We start from the raw sequence: 20,980 nt of genomic DNA, 5'->3' as shown, positions 1-20,980 counted from the left end.
TGTCCGCTACGTTCGTTCAGTGCTCCCTCTGCCACGGAACAGGTTACTTCCTGTTCCGGGGCAGAGAGAGCATGGAAACAAATGAAGCGGACAGGCGCGCGGCACCCCCCCTCCCCAGCAGCGTGCACCCGGGGAGGGGGTTCCTTCGCTGGGGGGGTCCCTTTCACCACGGGGGGGGGTCGTGCTGCACCCGGGGGGCGGGGCGCATCGGCGATCCGCCCCGGGTGTCAGCCCCCTAGGAACGCCACTGGCACTGGCAAGTTAGAATCAAAGCATTGATAAAGAAGGCTAAAAGAGAATATGAAGAGAAACTGGCTGCAGAGGCAAAAACTCACATTAACAACTTTATCAGGTACATTAGCAGCAGACAGCCTACGAGGAAATCCACGGGACCCTTAGATCATGAAGGAGCAACAGGGACACTCAGGGAGGACAAGGCCATAGTGGAGAGACTGAATGAATTCTTTGTTTTGGTCCTTACCTGTACCAGAAATAGTTTTCAAGGGTGATGATTCATACGAACTAAAAGAAATCTTGGTGAACCTGGAAGATGTACTGCTCCAAATCGAAAGAAAAAAGCAACACTGGGCCTTCAGAAATAGGACAACAGGAGTACTTTATTAATCAATGACCCGACACGGGCCGTGTTTCGGCGCCAACAAAGGCGGCTGCCTCAGGGGTCGATGTACTGATGCAATGACGTGCAGATGACAAAACACGAGTGCTTGTCTAGATTTTCCAGTAAAGACTGACAGACAATATTCAAATATCCAGATTCTACTCCATTATGTGATACATCCAGAACAAAGAGATACACTGCTGGCTGAGGAGGACGCAGCATATAGTCTGATGATGATCTAAAAAGTTTTCACCTCTAGATAATGAAATCTTGTTGAACCTGGAAGATGTACTGCTCCAAATTGACAAATTGAAGAGTAATAAATCACCTGGACAGGATGGCATGCATCCAAAGGTACTGAAAGAACTCAAACATGGATTGCGGATCTGCTGTTAGTAATCTATAAGCTGTCATTAAAATCGTCCATAGTATCTGAAGAGTGGAGGGTGACCAGTGTAACACTGATTTTTAAAAAGGGTTCCAAGGATGATTCGGGAAACTAAAGACCTGTAAGCCTGACGTCAGTGCTGAGTAAAATAGTGGAAAATATTATAAAGAATAAAATTACGCAACACATATACAACCATGGTTTGGGACAGTGTCAACATGATTTCAGCCAAGGGAAGTCTTGCCTCACCAATTTGTTTCATTTCTTTGAAGGCGTGAATAAACATGTGATAAAGGTGAACCAGTTAATGTATTATGTTTAAATTTTCAGAAAACCTTTCACAAATTTCCTCATGAGGACTCTTAAAAAAATTGAAAAGTCATGGAAACAATGTTCTGTTGTAGATTAGGAATTGGTTATTGCACAGAAAACAGAGGATAGGGTTAAATGGCCACTCTCTCAATGGAGGAGGTTGAATAGTGGAGTGCCGCAGGGATCTGTACTGGGACCGGTGCTGTTTAACATATTTATAAATGATTTGGAAATTGGAACAAGTGAGGTGATTAAATTTATAGATGACACAAAAAAATTCAAGTTTGTTAAAACACATGCAGACTGTGAAAAATTGCAGGAAGACCTTAGGAAATTGGAAGACTGGGCATCTAAATGGCAGATGAAATTTAATGTGGACAAATGTAAAGTGATGCACACTGGAAAGAATAATCCAAATCATAGTTACCTGATGCTAGGGTTCACCTTGGGGATCAGCACCCAAGAAAAGATCTAGGTGGTGTTGTAGGTAATATGCTGAAATCTTTTGCCCAGTGTGTAGCAGCGGGCAGCAAAGCAAAGAGGATACTAGGAATTATTAGGCAGATAAGGCTGTGAATACTAAAATGGCTCTGTATTGCGCCATGGTGAGACCTCACCTAGAGTATTACATTCAGTTCTGGTCACTGTATTTAAAAATGATATAGTGGAATTAGAAAAGGTTTTGAGGAACAGCAACCAAAATGATAAGGGGATGGAACTCTTCTCATATGAGGAAAGGCAAAAGAGGTTAGGGCTGTTCAGTATGAAAAAGAGATGGCTAAGGGAAGATGTAACTGAAGTCTACAAACTCGTGAGTGGAGTAGAATGAGCAGAAGTGAATCAATTTCTTACTGTTTCAAAAAGTACAAAGACTAGGGGACACTCAAAATTGGTGACAGAGAAGAAGCTTGAAACTACAAGCTGGCAAGCCTCACTTCAGTCATTGGAAAAGTAATGGAAGCGACGCTAAAGAAAAGGATAGTGAATTTCCTAGAATCTAGTAAGTTACAAGATCTAAGACAGAATGGTTTTATCCAAGGTAAATCATGCTATTATTTGGGTTTCTGCCAGGTACTCGGGACCTAGCTTGGCCACTGTTGGAAGAAGGTTACTGGGCTAGATGGGCCATTGGTCTGACCCAGTATCACTATTCTTAAGTTCTTATGATTGAATTCTTTGACTGGGTGACCAGAGAATTGGATCAAGGACGTGTACTAGATGTAATCTACTTAGACTTCAGCAAAGCCTTTGACACGGTTCCTCATAGGAGGCTCTTGAATAAACTTGACAGGCTGAAGTTAGGACCCAAAGTGGTGAACTGGATTAGGAACTGGTTGACAGAAGATGCCAGAGGGTGGTGGTTAATGGAATTCACTCGGAGGAAGGAAAGGTGAGTAGTGGAGTGTCTCATGGATCAGTGTTGTGGCTGATTCTGTTCAATATATTTGTGAGTGATTGCAGAAGGGTTAGAATGTAAAGTATGCCGTTTTGCAGATTATACCAAGATTTGTAACAAAGTGGACACTGCGGAGGGAGTGGAAAACATGAAAAAGTTTCTGCGAAAGTTAGAAGAATGGTCTAATGTATGGCAATTAAAAAGAAGTTCATAGTGAGCCATATGTGCTAGAAGATGAGAGGCTGATATGCACAGATAGAGGGACTTCGGGGTGATAGTATCTGAGGATTTGAAGACGACAAAAAAGTATGACAAGATGTGTCCATAACCAGACGGATGCTAGGCTGTATAGAGAGAGGCATAACCATCAGAAGCAAGGAGGTGTTGATGCCCCTGTCAAGTCATTGGTGAGGCCCCACTTGGAGTATTGTGCACAGTTTTAGAGGCTGTATCTTGCTAAGGATGTAAAAAGACTTGAAGCAGTCCAGAAGAAGACGACAAAAATGGTATGGGACTTGTGCCAAAAGGCATATGAGAAGAGAATGGAAGACTTGAATGTGTATACCGTAGAGGAGAGGAGGGACAGGGTAGATAATGACACAGACATTTAAATACTTGAAATGTAATAATATAGAAACAAATATTTTCCAGAGAAGGGAAAATGGTAAAACTAGAGAACTTGAATTGAGATTGTGGAGTGGCAGACTTCGGAGTAATGTCAGGGAATTCTTTTTCACGGACAGGGTAGTTGATGCCTGGAATACACTCCTGAGGGAGGTGGTGGAGAAAAAAATGGTGATGGAATTCAAAAAGACATGGAATGAACACAGAGGATCTCTAATTAGAAAATGAACGGTATTAAAAAACCCCAAAACTTAAATGGTTACTTGTGTGTTTGCATGTTGAGCTTTAGATAGCGGCTCTGGCTGTGAAGAACTAAGGCCGGTGACAGGCTTGTACGGTCTGGGTCCCATATATGGCAATCCGGTTTAGGATGGGCTAGAGGGGGCTTCAACAAACTCCAGTAATTTGGAACGTGAGGACTGTTCCAAGCAGACTTTTTATAGTCTGTATCCCGCAGTTGACAAAAGTGTGACTGCTGGGCAGACTGGATGGACTGTTCAGGTCTTTATCTGTCATCATTTAATTTACTATGCTGCTATGTCAATGAAGATACATGGAAATACTTGTAAAACAAATTTGAGGAAATATTTTTTCATTCAAAGAATAGTTAAGCTCTGAAACTCTTTGTCAGAAGATGTAGTAACAGCAGTTAGCGTATCTGGGTTTGAGGTTTGGACAAGTTCCTGGAGGAAAAGTCCATAGTCTGCTATTGAGATAGATATGGGGAAGCCACATGGAATGTTGCTACTATTTGGATTTTTGCCAGGTACTTGTGACCTGAATTGGCCACTGGTTGAGAAAGGATACTGAGCTGGATGGACTTTTGGTGTACCCCCCCCCCCCCCCCCATGATCCTTCCTCTTATTCTCCAGACTTTCACTAACTCTATCCTCTCCCCTTTTCCATCTAGCTAATCCCCTCTTTCCCTCCCTACCTTTCCATCCATCTCCCATATTCCCATCCTTCCAATGTCTCCCCCTTTCTCTCTGCATCCTTCTATCCTGTATCTCCCCCTCTCTCCCTACCCTTCCATCCAGTGCTTTCCCTCTTTCTCTCCCCATCCTTCTATCCAACATCTACCCTCTTGCCCAATCTTTCCATCCAGTGTGTCACTCTCTCCCTCTCTCTGTCTTTTTCCATTCAGCATGTCCCTTCTCTCTCCCTATTTTTCTCCATTCATCGTGTCTCCTTCTTTCCCTTCTTCCAGTGTATCTCCTCTTTCTCCCCCTACCCTTCTATCCAGCATCTTCCCTCTTTTTCTCCTGTCTTTCTTTCTCTCTCTATCCATCTAGCCAGGGTCTCCCCCTTTCTTCCCAGCAGCTTCTCTCTCTCCTGCCTTCCTGGCTCCATGTCCCCTTTTTCTACTCATCTCTCTGTACCTCCCTTCCATCCAGCTCCCCACCTACCATTTTCTTTATCCTCTACTCTCGTTTAGCACCTCCTGCCTCCATCTCCGCATCCTTTCCCCCTTCCCTTTCTCCCCAGTATCTGTTTCCTGGCCACTTGCTTCTCCCCATGAGCGGCTGCGGCAAAACAACAAAATATGGAAGTGCGGTTTTGTGGCAGCAGCCTTCAAACATGCGTTGTGCTGTCAGCTCTGCCGGTCCTCTGACCCCGCTGATGTCAACTTCCTGTTCCGGCGGGGTCAGAGGACCGGAAGAGCTGACAGTGTAGCGCATGTTTGAAGGCTGCTGCCGTGGCCTTGCGCTTCCATTTTTTGTTGTTTTGCCGCAGCCGCTGCTGCTTATCGGGAAAAGCAGCAGCAACAGCACAGTGGTGGTAGGAAGCGTTTCAGTGGTAGACTTTCCCGCTGTGGCGGAAGTGCAAGAGATGACCCGCCAAAGCGGCAGTCTCTCACTGAATACGGGAGACTTGGTAGGTCTGTCTATGTAAGCATCAGCGGCCACTGCTTTCTGTATTTGCCCCAGATATTCAGTGCCCGGACATGACCCAGCTCTGAATATTCAGGGTTAATTCTGCCTACAGTGGTCAACATTTTTTTAAAAAACAAACACTGACCACAGCGGGCTAAATATCAGCCAGATTTTTTTTTAAACTTTTGTTTTGATTTGTTCAGCATATAAACAGTAAGTGATGAGCTCTGTGGGTTTTTTTTAGGGTATAGAGGGTAGGTGATTGAAACAGAGCCACATTGAGCCTGCAAAGAGGTGGGAAAATGTAGGATACAAATGCAATAAATAAATAAAATAAATAAATTATGTGTCTGAACCAAGGTGGGATGAGTTCCCACAGCGTCCTTTGATCCGTTGATAACAACGTATATAGTTTCTGATACTTTCTTAAGTAGAGGAGTGTGGTAGCCGTGTTAGTCCACTCTTAAGGTTATCAATAGAAATCAAACAAAATAAAACATGGAAAAGAAAATAAGATGATACCTTTTTTATTGGACATAACTTTAAAACCATACAAGAACGTAAGACCTTTGAAGTCAGAATGATTGAATATTTTAACACCCAACAGAAAGGACTTAACAAGGACCTGGGGTTCCTAGCCCATTATAAACCATAAAGCTGTATTTCTCTGTTGATCACCCTCCCCTCACCTATCCACACCCACCCTGTTAGAATATCAATGATATGCTTTGATGACCCCATGCATACCTCTGACCCACCCCCATCCTCCCAACCTGTCAGACTGTCATAGTAATGCTTGAATGTTTTCACTTATATACACTGTCAGCTAGCACATTTGCTTATTTCCGATCTGAGGAAGAAGGGCAACCTTCGAAAGCTAATCAAGAAATGTATTAAGTTATGTCCAATAAAAAAGGTATCATCTTATTTTCTTTTCCATGTTTTATTTTGTTTGATTTCTATTGATACTTTCTTGTAAGTATTTGGGAGCATATTAGTAATATGTGATTCTTAAGTAAAAGTGGTTGCTTGAATTATTTCAATAAAAGCATGTGGAATGAATTCAAATAAAAATAAAGTGAAAGTTAAAAGAGGAACATGTTGGAAATAAATAAATAGCAAAATCAAAAGAACAGTTTAAGGTTCAAAGTTGTCTTTATTTGATGAAACGCTTAGGGCAGTGCCATCAAATCGATTTACATCTTAAGTAGTCGGTACAAAGTGCTAGTAAATTACAAATTAAATATAAAACAAACAGAAATATAATTAAATTAACAGCTAAACCAAAACAATGTTAATAGATTAGCATACCTCATCTCCAAGGGTCTTAGGCTAGAGCGGTTCAACAGAGCAATCAGATTGGATAGAAAAAATATTAATGATCTATCAAAGGCGGATTGAAACAAATGTGTTTTAAGAGAGGATTCTGCACGTGGAGAAATTGGTTAAACATTACTTTCTGATATGAAGAGGACGGACATGCACGTAATGTAGGACCAGACAATAATGATTGTTGGCTAGAACGTAAAGCTTGTCCAGGGACATAAGATTATAAATGAGGTGACAACAATTTGGGCAGTCCTGAGTGAAAAATTTTGAATACCAAAAATAAGAAAATATTTTGATAACTTATTTGATTTGTTTTAGCTCCTGTTTGTTTTTTGATGTGCATGCTAATATACAGCATGTTTTGCTTTTGATAGGCTGCGGAACATCCTTTGCTTTCCACAAACAGAAAGATTACTTATTCCTCGTTGGCACTGAAGAAGGCAAAATTCACAAGGTATATATGACCCTATTGCATATATTAAGATGTTTTTGTGTCATCTGCGAATACCCCTTTGACACTTGGCACAGGTAGCAAGTATCCATGGGCTTTTATGAACCAGTTTTCCATGTGGTAGATTTTGTAAAATAATTTACATGCATTATGTTCTAATAGTATTCAAATCCACATCGTATCCCACCTTCCCAGAACATATCCCCTGAATGCAATGAAGAGCAGAACGTTTCTTCATGTGGCTGAGCTGCTACAGAAGTGCAGCTGTAATTGGTCAGGGAGCCCTGTCTGGCGTCTAAAAGGGCACACCTGATTAGCTGGATGCTGAGAATAACTCACTCTGAGTTAGTTCCGGTGTCCGGCCAACCTGGAGCGCCCTTTTAGTCGCTAGACATAGGAGGACCGATTGTTTGCTGCGCAGCAAAGAGGTAAAGGCAAAGCCAACCAAGTCTGAGGGAACATTGCAGGGTGGTGTGGAGGGTTCCGAAGAGGGTTCAGCGAGAGAGAGACTGCGATACATCATGATGCCAATGCTGTCATGTCAAGGCCGCGCGGGGCCCTGTGTGGCCGCCCCTGTCGCCCTTGCCTAAGACCGGCCCTGAGTAGAATATTGTGCACACTTTTAGACTGAGTGAGAACAGTTTTAAAGAACATAAGAAATCCATACCAAGTCAGTCTGAGGTCTGTCAAGCCCTGCATCCTGTTTCTGCCAGGTAGCAAGTACCAGACTAATCTCAAAAACTACATCCGTTTCCCAAAGTTACTTGCCAGCATAAACAATGGTTTATTGTTTATTGAGTTTATTTGCTGTACTGCCTTATCTGGGATCAGGTCAAAGTGGTTTATATAAAACATTTTCATAAAATAATGTTTAAGAAAGAACGCCATGAAATTGACGGGTTAATAGGACATGCACACTTTAAGTCTACATGACTAAGAGGAGGGGAGGAGAAGGGTGGGAGGAAAAGAAAGGAGAGAGTAAACAGAAACAGCTCAATTCAATCGGCATCACCAGAATTCTTGAGTGTCAGGAACAATTCAAAATAGAATGGCTTTTCTAAGTCTACCTAGTTAATAGTTTTTATGGACTTATCCTCCAGGAACTGAATCCTGCTATGTTAATCACCTTGACTATATCATCTGACAACAGATTCCAGAGCTTAATTAGAAACATTATAAAATGACGGCAGATAAAGACCATGGGACTAATATTTAGTCTGCAGTGGTAAGCGACTTGTAAGCTGCTCGCAGCTACGGGCTGAACTAACCTGTATATTCAATGCCAGGGCATGCACAGCTGACATTCAATATCTGAGTATGTGTGCTGACCTGTTGACCTGGAAGTTAACCAGGCACTAATCGATATTCAGGTCAGTGCCCAGCTAACTAGGGACAACCAGCTAAGTTGTGGCTGTACCCAAACTGTGCTCCCAGACCTCCCTTAAAATAGCCGATTAGGGAATGGCTAGTTAATGGAAATATATCAATGGCAGTACTAGTTAAGTGCTGCTGTACTTTGGCGACTGGACAGCTCATGTTCTGTTTTCACTGAAGAAAATCCTGGAGAAGGACCAAGATTGATTGGCAAAAGTACATATGAGAATGGAGCGGATATAGCACCGTTCACGGAAGCGAGTGTGTATGAACAACTTGAAAATCTAAAGGTGGACAAAGCCATGGGACCGGACGGGATCCACCCCAGGAAATTGAGGGAGCTCAGAGAGGTTCTGGCGGGTCCTCTTAAAGATTTGTTTAATAAATCCTTGGAGACGGGAGAGGTTCCGTGGGATTGGAGAGCAGTGGATGTGGTCCCAGTGGCGTTCCTACCCTCGATGACACCCGGGGTGGATCGCCGATGCACCCCCCCCCCCCCCCCGGGTGCAGCGCGCCCCCTCCCCGCGAAATGACACCTTCCCCCCCCCCCCGGCAAAATGACACCCCCCCCCGGGTGCACGCCACTGGGGGGGGTGCTGCGGCGCGCGCCTGTGGGCTCCGAGTTCGCTACGCTAACTTCGCTGGTTCGCTGCAGCTCCCTCTGTCCCAGAACAGGAAGTAACCTGTTCCGGGGCAGAGGGAGGGAGCTGCAGCGAACCAGTGAAGTTAGAGTAGCGAACTCGGAGCCCACAGGTGCACGCCACGGCACCCCCCAGCGGCGTGCACCCGGGGCGGACCACCCCCCCCCCCCCCCCCCCCCCTTGGTACGCCACTGTGTGGTCCCTCTTCACAAAAGTGGTGATAGGGACAAAGCTGGAAACTACAGGCTGGTAAGCCTCACTTTGGTTATTGGAAAAGTAATGGAAGCAATGCTGAAGGAAAGGATAGTGAATTTCCTGGACGCCAATAAGTTGCAAAATTCGAGACAACATGGTTTTACAAAAGGTAAATCGTGCCAAACGAATCTCATTGAATTCTTTGACTGGGTGACCGGAGAACTGAATCAGGAACATGCTATAGATGTAATCTACTTAGATTTCAGCAAAGCATTTGACACGGTTCCCCACAGGAGGCTCTTGAATAAACTTGACAGGCTGAAGATAGGACCCAACGTGGTGAATTGGATTAGGAACTGGTTGACGGACAGATGCCAGAGGGTGGTGGTAAATGGAATTCACTCGGATGAGGGAAAGGTGAGTAGTGGAGTGCCTCACAGATCGGTGCTGGGGCATATTCTGTTCAATATATTTGTGAGTGACATTGCCGAAGGGGGTTAGAAGGTAATGTTTGCCTTTTTGCGGATGACACCAAGATTTGTAACAGAGTGTACACCCCGGAGGGAGTGGAAAACATGGAAAAAGACCTGCAGAAGCTAGAAGAATGGTCTAATGTTTGGCAATTAAAATTCAATGCAATGAAATGCAAAGTGATGCACTTAGGAAGTAGAAATCCACTGGAGACATATGTGTTAGGCGGGGAGAGTTTGATATGTATGGACAGGGAGAGGGATCTTGGAGTGATAGTATCTGAGGATCTGAAGGCGACAAAACAGTGTGCCAAGGCAGTGGCCGTAGCCAGAAGGTTGCTAGGCTGTACAGACAGAGGTGTGACCAGCAGAAGAAAGGATGTGTTGATGCCCCTGTATAAGTCGTTGGTGAGGCCCCACCTGGAGTTTTGTGTTCAGTTTTGGAGGCCGTATCTTGCTAAGGATGTAAAAAAAATTGAAGCGGTGCAAAGAAAAGCTACAAAAATGGTATGGGATTTGCGTTACAAAACGTATGAGGAGAGACTTGCTGACCTGAACATGTAAGCCCTTGAGGAAAGGAGAAGCGGGTGATATGTTACAGATATTCAAATATTTGAAAGGTATTAATCCGCAAATGAACCTGTTCCAGAGACGGGAAGGTGGTAGAACGAGAGGACATGAAATGAGGTTGAAGGGGGGCAGACTCAAGAAAAATATCAGGAAGTATTTTTCACGGAGAGAATGGTGGATACTTGGAATGCCCTCCCACGGGAGGTGGTGGAGATGAAAACGGTAATGGAATTCAAAAATGCGTGGGATAAATATAAAGGAATCCTGTTCAGAAGGAAGGGATCCTCAGAAGCTTAGTGGAGATTGGGTGGCAGTGCTGGTGGTTGGGAGGCGGGGCTAGTGGTTGGGAGGCGGGGCTAGTACTGGGCAGACTTCTATGGTCTGTGCCCTGAAAGTGATAGATACAAATCAAAATGTCCAGGATCCAAGTGGAAAATATAGCAATTTTTGAAACAGCAAAACAACTATCTTGTTTTCTTTTTTAAATGGTCACTTGCTAGATTTTTTATGCTTTGTCCATTAATCTTTTTGTTCCATTTTCGAAAAAAAAAAAACCTGTCCAAGTGAAAAATGCAGAAAATCGAGCCATTGGGATGTAGGAGGAGTCAGCATTCTTAGTAGACTGGCCACACAGACATCCCAGCAGAGCAGTGGGGACCCTAGGGAACACTACTATGGACTTCACTTAAACGGTCCAGGTACACATCTCACCGTTATATGGTGATCCCTCCAAAACCCACCAAAAACCTACTGTACCCAACTATACACCACTACAGTAGCCCTTTGGCTACTGTCACCTATATCTGGGTACAGAAGGTTTTTGGTGGGTTTTGGAGGGTGAGGGCTGACACTTTCCACTACAAGTGTACCAGTTAGAGTGTGATATGCGCCTGGGTCCCCTTCTCCACAATGCACTGCACCGACCATTAGGTTACTCCAGGGACCTGCTTTCTGCTCTAATAAGACTGTCCATAACACCTGAGGCTATCACAGAGGCTGGTATGTACTGTTTTTTTCATATCTTTGGGGAGGGGGTGTAGGAGGGGGGGGTCAGCAAGGGGGGGGGTCATGCCTTTATTCTGTCAGTGGGCATCTGGTCATTTAGGGCACTTATTTGTGGCTTAGTCGTTATTAAACAGGTCTAGCTCAAAACGTTTTAGTTTTGTTCCATTATGGCAGAAAAATGTCCAAGTGTTAGGAACGCCCAAATCCCATCCTTAACACGCGCCTTGTCATGCCTCCTTGTGATTTGGATGCACTGCAGAGGAACTGCATAGATAAACGTCTGCAAAATAGGTTTTGAAAATAGCGATTTGAACGTTTTGGCAAGCAAAACATTCAAATGCTGCTTTCTGCCACTATTTAAACATTTTTCTTTTTCGAAAATGAGCCCCAAAGGCACCTATGTGCATTTATAAAATTGCAGACATCAAGTCTACAATGAAGCCATGGACGTTTACACCAGTTCAGGATCAGGTGTAAATGTTCACGTGTAAAATATGTGCAAAGACATGTATTTTATAATGTACATGCATAAGTTTGCGGTCTACCCAAAACCCATCTGGAATGTGTCTGCACTAGAGTTGCATACAAAGTCCACTTGATCTTGCCATCACGCATTTTATGTGCCTATATTGTCATTTAGACTGATATTAAAAATGTCAAAATATGAATGAGCAACACCACTGAGCGAAGCATTACACTGGCTCCCAATCAAAGACAGACTATTCTTCAAAACTAGCACGATTATCTTCAAAATACAGTTCAGCATGTCTCCTGACTACATGATAGACCTGCTCACACTATTGCCAAGAAATGCAAACCCAGAAACAAGGAGGTACCTACTGCTACACCTGCCCGTGTACAAAAACATAATCTATAAATCCATCTACACAGAGGGATTTAGCTATCTAACATAATAACATAGTAGATGATGGCAGAAAAAGACCTGCACGGTCCATCCAGTCTGCCCAACAAGATAAACTCATGTGTATACCTTACCTTGATTTGTACCTGTCTTTTTCAGGGCACAGACCGTAGAAGTCTGCCCAGCAGGATTCCCCGCCTCCCAACCACCAGTCCCGCCTCCCATCACCGGCTCTGGCACAGACCGTATAAGTCTGCCCAGCACTATCCCCTCCTCCCAACCACCAGCCCCGCCTCCCACCACCGGATCTGGCACAGACCGTATAAGTCTGACCAGCACTATTCCCCGCCTCCCACCACCAGATCTGGCACAGACCGTATAAGTCTGCCCACCACTATCTTCGCCTCCCAACCACCAACCCCTCTTCCCCCCACCGGCTCCACCACCCAATTTCGGCTAAGCTTCTGAGGATCCATTCCTTCTGCACAGGATTCTCCATCTCCAAGGCCATAAGAAGCATCACAAACTACCTTCAGTTCAGAAAGGACTTAAAGACCTACCTCTTCAAGAAATTCTATGGATAACTACGACTACTAGCGATGTTCCAAAACCATCTAATAATGAAAACACAACCCATCATTTTTGTAACGTTGACGCACCAATGTATTTGCTAACAACAGTCTAAATATAAGCCACATTGAACCCGATACCTAGCTTTTGGATAATTGTGGGATGAAAGAATGAATAAATAAATACATTTATCACATTTATACCCCAAATTGTCCCATACAATTTTGAGTCAGTGTGGCTAACAAGCTTAAAAGAAGTAATTAGAAAATACGAAACAAAATACATAAACCCAAGAATCATAAATGATGAGAATGGAATGGGGAGATTAGGCACCAGGATAAATTGACAGAAATTTTTTGAAAAGGAAAGATTTCAAACATTTATGAAAAACCAAATAATCATGTTGGGATCTTATATTTTTTTGGCAAGGAATTCCACCATTTAGTACCTTGGTATGAAAAAGTAGCTGAATATTCACATGAAAATGCCTTTATAAAATAACCTCCTAATTGTTGAGAGGAATTTGACTGACTGAATTAATTGAAATTACCAATGCCTGTGTTTCTTTGCAGTGCTCTAAAGCTTATTCGAGTCATTTTCTGGAGACCTTCAATGCGCATAATATGACTGTTGACGCGGTACGCTGGAACCCCTTCCATTTAAAAATCTTTGTTTCCTGCAGCTCTGACTGGACTGTCAAAATTTGGGATCATACCATGAGGTATGTCCTGCAGATTATTTAGGAGTTTGTGGTGATGGGAGGGAGGCTTATTAATCTCTGCTTGTGGGGGGTGGTGGGGGGAGGCATTTCTCTAAGGTTTGCAGTATATGGCTTGTGGCTTATTTTTCTTCTCCAGTCATACAGAGATATAGTGCTGTCATTTTATTGGGCTAATAGTGTAACTCATATTGGACTCATCAATGGAGTTGATATTTAAAGGCATTTGGTGTGTGTGGGGGGGGGGGAGGGGGATTATCAATCTGAGTTATGCAATAACCAGCATTCTTTTCCTCTTAACGTGACTTAACGGGTACTGTCGCAGGTTGCCTTGCCCTAGTACAGCATTGGTTAAGTCACTGTGGGGTATATAGTAATGAGATGCAAAACATACCAATGCATGAAAAGCAGCTCATTACTATGTAAATTCTGTACCGCAAGCCACAGTACAGTTGGCAACATAACCCCTAGGCTGCCAGGCTGCACCACGATGCTCCCAGCCACAGTGTGCCCTTGGATAGTGCCACTCCTTTAATAGGATGACTTGATCAAATGCTTTCACTAAAGACCACCCCCCCCCCCCCCCCCCATTGCTCTACAGTTTCAGTTAGTAAAAGGCCCAATAAATCATCTAACGTAGGACACCATGCTGTCTTTAGATCTTTTAATTCATACTTATCTCAAGGGATGGTAATCAGTCTCAGCTATAATCTGCATAGTAATTTGCAAAGGATCTGACTAAGGCACAACCTAAGTCAGACTTCCCATGTATTCAGAACTGATTAAGCTGTCATTCACAAAAATCATGTGTAAAGAGTGCTTCATGAGTGTGGCCGTAAAATAGTTGGTGCCACCCCCAAAGAAGAAAATATCTGAAGAAAATCAATAACTCTATGATCTTGACCTGCGAGATCCACATATAAATTAAAATCCCATAATAAAATATTTTTTTCAGCTGAAATTAAGATGTTTTTGGCTAGAACTGTTTCATTCACGAATAAGTGACCAAAAGGTGCCCTAAATGACTAAATGATGGGATTAAGGCATAACCCCTCTTACTCCCCCAGTGGTCACAGACCCCCGCCCACCCCCCTGAAATGTGACAGTACATACCAGGCTCTATGACAGCTTCAGATACGATGGCCATTCTTATTAGAGTAGCAGGCAGGTCCCAGGAGTAGTCTACTAGTCGGTGTAGTGGATTGTAGGGAAAGGGACCCAGGCCCATATCCCATTTTAACTGATACACTTGTAGTGGAACGCGTGAGCCCTCCAAAAACCACTAAGTACTTACTGTACCTATATATAAGTGACACCTGCATGCTTGAGGCCTTTTGTATTTTTTATTTATTTTTGTTACATTTGTACCCCGCGCTTTCCCACTCATGGCAGGCTCAATGCGGCTTACATGGGGCAATGGAGGGTTACGTGACTTGCCCAGTCACAAGGAGCTGCCTGTGCCTGAAGTGGGAATCAATCTCAGTTCCTCAGGACCAAAGTCCATCACCCTAACCACTAGGCCACTCCTCCACTGTTGCTACTATTTGAGATTCTACATGCAGATCACCAATGTGGCCGCGCAGGCTTCTGCTTCTGTGAGTCTGACATCCTGCACGTACGTGCAGGACGTCAGACTCACAGAAACAGAAGCCTGCGCAGCCTTCTACATGGAATGTTGCTAGTGGAATAGCAACATTCCATGTAGAATCTCCAATAGTAGCAACATTCCATGTAGAATCTCCAATAGTATCTATTTTATTTTTGTTACATTTGTACCCTGCGCTTTCCCACTCATGGCAGGCTCAATGCAGCTTACATGGGGCAATGGAGGGTTAAGTGACTTACCCAGAGTCACAAGGAGCTGCCTGTGCCTGAATTGGGAATCAAAGTCAGTTCCTCAGTTCCCTAGGACCAAAGTCCACCACCCTAACCACTAGGCCACTCCTTCACTCCACTGTAGTGGTGTACAGTGAGGTACAGTTGTTGTTTTTTTGTTTTCTGTTCCTGGAGGGATCACCATACAATATAAGGGGATTATGGTGAGATGTATACCTGGGACCTTTTGTGTGAAGTCCACTGCAGTGCCCCTTATACTGCCCCTCTACTCTTCTGGAATGTCTGTGTGGCCAGTGTACTAAGAATAATGGCCTCCCAGACATCCCAATGGCTGATTTTTGGGCATTTTTCTGTTGCATTTTTTTTTTTTTTTTTACAAAATAATCCCAAAATAAAAACACACTGAGCACAAAATGTCTAGGAAAAGGTGATTTTCAAACCAAAAAGATAAACATTTTTCACATTCAAAAATGGGTATGTTCGCCACTCTACTTTGGACATTTTTAGCAAAACGGCTAAAATCAAACTTGGACGTTTTTATCGATAATGCACATGTAACAGAATTGCAGGATTTGCTATGGTGTGGTTCAGTATTAAGGCACACATGGAGAGAGTTCCTTCAAAAATAAAGGTTTTATTCATTAAAAAAAACTAAATTTGTGAAGATGGGGGAATACATCAAGGAGTTATTAGCTGGAGAGAATATCTCGGGGAAGTAGAAAAGCAGTGGCCAAAACCTAAAGGAGCTTATTTAAGGGCAACAAATCTTTTTCTATTTATGTTTCAACGTTTTTTATTGATGACTCTTCAGTATAAAAATCACATTCCATTTTCAAAATATACAGAGACTCAATCATAAATAAGGAAACAATTAAAGCAAGTTGCTACTTTCAGTCATCAAACTTTTATCGTTTCACCGCCCCCCCCTCACTCCCTCCCTCCGTTAATGGTCCAACATTTAAATTTAATATTGTTTATTAATGACACTTCTCAAAAATTCGACCAATAATACAAGTATGGTGAAACTCACCTGGAGTATTGTGTTCAGTTTTGGAGGCCGTACCTTGCAAAGGATGTTAAAAAAATGGAAGCGGTGCAAAGAAAAGCTACGAGAATGGTATGGGATTTGCGTTCCAAGACGTATGAAGAGAGACTTGCTGACCTGAACATGTATACCCTGGAGGAAAGGAGGAACAGGGGTGATATGATACAGACATTCAAATACTTGAAAGGTATTAATCCGCAAACAAATCTTTTCCGGAGATGGGAAGGCGGTAGAACGAGAGGACATGAAATGAGATTGAAGGGGGGCAGACTCAGGAAAGATGTCAGGAAGTATTTTTTCACGTAGAGGGTGGTGGATGCTTGGAATGCCCTCCCGCGGGAGGTGGTGGAGATGAAAACGGTAACGGAATTCAAACATGCGTGGGATATGCATAAAGGAATCCTGTGCAGAAGGAATGGATCCTCAGAAGCTTAGCCGAAATTGGGTGGCGGAGCAGGTGGGGGGAAGAGGGGTTGGTGGTTGGGAGGCGAGGATAGTGGAGGGCAGACTTATACAGTCTGTGCCAGAGCCGGTGGTGGGAGGCGGGACTGGTGATTGGGAGGAGGGGATAGTGCTGGCCAGACTTATACGGTCTGTGCCAGAGCCGGTGGTTGGGAGGCGGGGCTGGTGGTTGGGAGGCGGGAAATACTGCTGGCCAGACTTATACGGTCTGTGCCCTGAAAAAGGCAGGTACAAATCAAGGTAAGGTATACACATATGAGTTTGTCTTGTTGGGCGGACTGGATGGACCGTGCAGGTCTTTTTCTGCCGTCATCTACTATGTTACTATGTTACTATCATTATATACTCTAGAACATATGATGTCATCTGGCATAGAACTTTGTGGACCCTACCCCACCCCCCAATAGTTAACATCAATCTATTCTTTACTTCAATGGTCAAAGATTACAAACAACCGTTTGTGTTTAACGAGCAGTACTAGTTAACAAATAACTCTAGTCTGCGTGTGTCTACAAATGGTGTAGCCCCTGATAAGCCATTGAATCTAGTACAAACATCAAATTCTGAACAACACAACTAGTATATGAAGATCAGTAGACAGCTCCCAAACCATTCGTACTACCCTTTTCCCATGACACCTCCGCCGATAATCCTATTGGTTTGTGTGGTGACTCAGCTGTGTCAATATCTTCGCCCTTATGTTTGCCCCCAGTCAAGCCACTCTATCTTCGCTCCTCCCTCCACAAAAAAAAATCATAAACGATTGAAAATAAAGCTGCGCACTTTGACCGATAGGGTTTGTATATAGGGCTCCCAAACCCTCAAAAAAGCTTTCCGCCTCTTCGGGGAGGATCCCGCCACCCTGCACTCCTGCAGTAACAACTTGTGTAAGCGGTTCCTCCAATGCCGATAGTCTGGGGCCTCTGTCTGTAGCCATGCGGTCAATGTCAGTTTCTTCCCGATGATACCCACTTTTCTAAGAAATTGTCTGGCCCCCCTTGTTTACTGCGTAAACACTTCGTACCTATCCAGTAAGAAACCCTCTGGAGAAGGGGCTACCTTACCCTGCACCACTGTCTCAATATATTTTATAATTTCCCCCCCCCCCCCCAGAAAAATTGTATTTTGGGACATTCCCAGAGGGAGTGAAACCATGAGCCCTCCCCCAACCCACACTTTGAGCACAATGGATCCGAAGCCCCTCCAAATCTGAACACCTGGCTTTTAGTCATGTATGCCCTGTGTAATATTCTATATTGACATTCCCGCAAGGCGGCATTGCCGGATAATGTAGGTATGCGGGCCGTCAGTTTCTGAAAGTCCAGAATTAAGTTAGGGTTCTGCATGTCATGGGCCCAGCGCTTCAATATGACTCCTGTTTCTTTCTTACTGCATTGTTCCCCTAACACCTTCTGCAATCCTGAGACCGAGAGGCGTTCCCCCGGCACGGAGCTAAAGAATTCTCGGCTACGGCGACCATGCCCGCCTTTCAATTTTCCAGGTTCTAGTGCCCGGACATAGTGTGCTAATTGACTATGAGCAAATATGGAGCTAAGCTCTATACCCACCCCTAATGCACCCAAATCTAGCATCTGTTCATTTTCTATTTATATTGGTTTAATATATAGTCCTCCTTCACAGGCAGAAGAATCAGAGATTTAATCGAAGACATTCACAAGTATTGCCATAAAAGGAGAAATGCTAATGCTAGGTGACTTCAGTTTATCGGATTTTGAATGAGACATCCCAAGTAGAGTGCCATCTAGAGGTAGGGAGATCCTGGATATGCTGCAGCGAAAATTGCACCATCAGCTGGTAATAGAACCCACACGAGATGGGAAATACTGGATCTGGTGTTTATGAATTGGTGCCAGGGGGGGAGGAACAAGATACGGTAGTGACAGGAGAAAGTGCAAAAGTGGCATGTGAGACTCAAGGGTGAAATGGAAGAATACGTAGAGACTGAAAAGGAGAAAGCAGAATTGCTTAACAATTATTTCTAATCTAATCTCAGGCTTTTATTAACCATTTATTCCCACAAACGGGTCCGAAGCGGTGTACAATTTGTATCATAAAATATAACACAAACAAAAAAAGCAACTCTGGGCCTTCAAGACTGAGACAACAGGAGTGTTTTATTAGTGAATGACCCGACACGGGCTGTGTTTCGGCGTAAAACTACGCCTGCTTGGGCATAAATTATGTGAAGTATATATGTATCCAATGCCTCTGAGATTAAACGGAGAGAATCTTTAGAGCCAAGAAAGCCTGTACTACTACTATTTAGCATTTCTATAGCGCTACAAGGCGTACGCAGCGCTGCACAAACATAGAAGAAAGACAGTCCCTGCTCAAAGAGCTTACAATCTAATAGACAAAAAATAAATAAAGTAAGCAAATCAAATCAATTAATGTGAACGGGAAGGAAGAGAGGAGGGTAGGTGGAGGCGACGTCACAACGGACAGCAGCGATTTAAAAGAAACCACCTGTTTTAGTCTCCTGAAGAAATATGTTTGTTTAATGTACCTCCTCATTCAAATGTTTATGGAAAAGAAAAGTTTTTAGAAGTGTGGAAACTAAACAGTATGCATATCTCTAACTGTGGATAGTTTTTGTGGAATTTACATCTTTTTCTGACTTAGTCATGGTGAAAAACAGTTCTAGACCAAAATGTCTAAATTGTAGCCGTGGATGTTTTCCTTCTGTTCCTTTATGGCAGAGAAACATCCAGGTTTTAGGAGCACCCGAATCCCGCTCCCGATACGGCTCCTTGTGATTTGAACACACTGCAGATGAACTGCTATTTTGTGTCTTTCGCTGGATCTGCAAAGGTCAAATTCCGCTTTTTTTTTTTTTTTTGCTCAGGGCATAGGTGAGACAGAATACAGTAAGTTACATGCTAAAGTGCCACATTTAAGAAGGTGCATGTATGGCTTCTGCCAGTAAGGCGTAACTGGGCATGGCTAATTGTAAGCACAAAGGTGCTGATTTATAGTTGCATTCTTTAACATAATAACATAGTAGATGACGGCAGAAAAAGACCTGCACGGTCCATCCAGTCTGCCCAACAAGATAAACTCATATGTACTACTTTTTGTGTATACCCTACCTTGATTTGTACCTGTCCTTTTCAGGGCACACAGTATCTTAATACACAGATTCCACTCAGTGCATTGTATCTAGATGTCTATCTTTGTCACCCAGCTATAGAATTGCCCTGCCATGAAACACCTAGCCACCCGCCTGGGGCTACCCCACAGCCTCTTAGAGGGTTTATCCCCAGCACAGCTCAGGTCCACCTGCACCTGCCACTTGTGCTCTACACTAAGCACCCTCCTCCCACCAAATGGGTCACAACTGCCTCTGGGCAAGTCTCCCGCTCTCAAATTATCCCCAGTGATTTCTAGGTTACTGGAGGCCACACTCCCAGTGGTCTCTCAGTTCCCAGTTAGCACTCACAGGCCCAACACACAAACCACCAGGATTCTTAATCGGTCCAGACAAGCAGAAGCAATAAATTAAAAAGAATGTTTATTTGAAAAATTGAGCAGTGAAACAGAAAAAGTGCAATCAGCAGAACAATAACAGGTAGCTGAAATATGGATCAATTATAACATTAACTAAACATTTGTATACTATCTAAGTACTACCTGGGAAGATCAGGACATGTGCCCTGAGAGGAAAAGCAGCCACTCAGATGGGCAGAAGAGCAACGCTGGAGTTGCTCCCCCGGGTTCTCCCCAGCCTCCAAGGGGGGCCTTGCTGCAGCGCCGGAGTTTTCTCTCTCCTCCTGTCGGGACAAGATCACTTGGGTCCTGGCAGGAGCAGGAGAGAGAGAGAGACCCTGGCGCCGGGCCCCCCTTGGAGGCCCGGGCCCAGGGAATTTTGCCACCCTGCTCCCCCCTCGGTGACCCTGTCCTTGAGAGTAAGCCAGGCTTTTTTCAAAATAAAAACAACAACAACCAAAAGATTTCCTAAGCAACTGAGAGGTCTGCTCTGGCTTGCCTTGCTTTGTTACCCACTTTGAATTGTAAGGTATTAACGGGATATAAGTTTGAATGTATGGTCTTCTCTTCCAGTCCCTGAGGGCTGCCAACAGGTCAGGTTTTTAGGATATCCCTAATAAATGTGCACAAAAGATTTGCATGCCTACTCCCTTCATTGTATGCAAATGTGTCTCATGCATATTCATTAGGACAGTGTTTCTCAACTCAGTCCTCAGAGGATACCCAGACAGT

General features: G+C 43.8%; 1 protein-coding gene across 2 annotated transcripts in view; it reads left to right on the top strand.

The window, feature by feature from the left end:
- Positions 1-20,980, top strand: part of DNAI1 (dynein axonemal intermediate chain 1) — a 524,712-nt gene that overhangs the window by 309,366 nt on the left and 194,366 nt on the right. For both annotated transcript variants that reach the window (XM_030192851.1, XM_030192850.1), the window contains 2 exons: positions 6,917-6,996; positions 13,253-13,401. In XM_030192851.1, the coding sequence (XP_030048711.1) occupies positions 6,917-6,996; positions 13,253-13,401 (229 nt within the window). The remainder of the gene's footprint in view (positions 1-6,916; positions 6,997-13,252; positions 13,402-20,980) is intronic.

This window comes from Microcaecilia unicolor, chromosome 2 (genome assembly GCF_901765095.1).
Source record: "Microcaecilia unicolor chromosome 2, aMicUni1.1, whole genome shotgun sequence".
Classification (NCBI taxonomy): Eukaryota; Metazoa; Chordata; class Amphibia; order Gymnophiona; family Siphonopidae; genus Microcaecilia; species Microcaecilia unicolor.
This window is presented reverse-complemented; position numbering and strand designations above follow the sequence as displayed.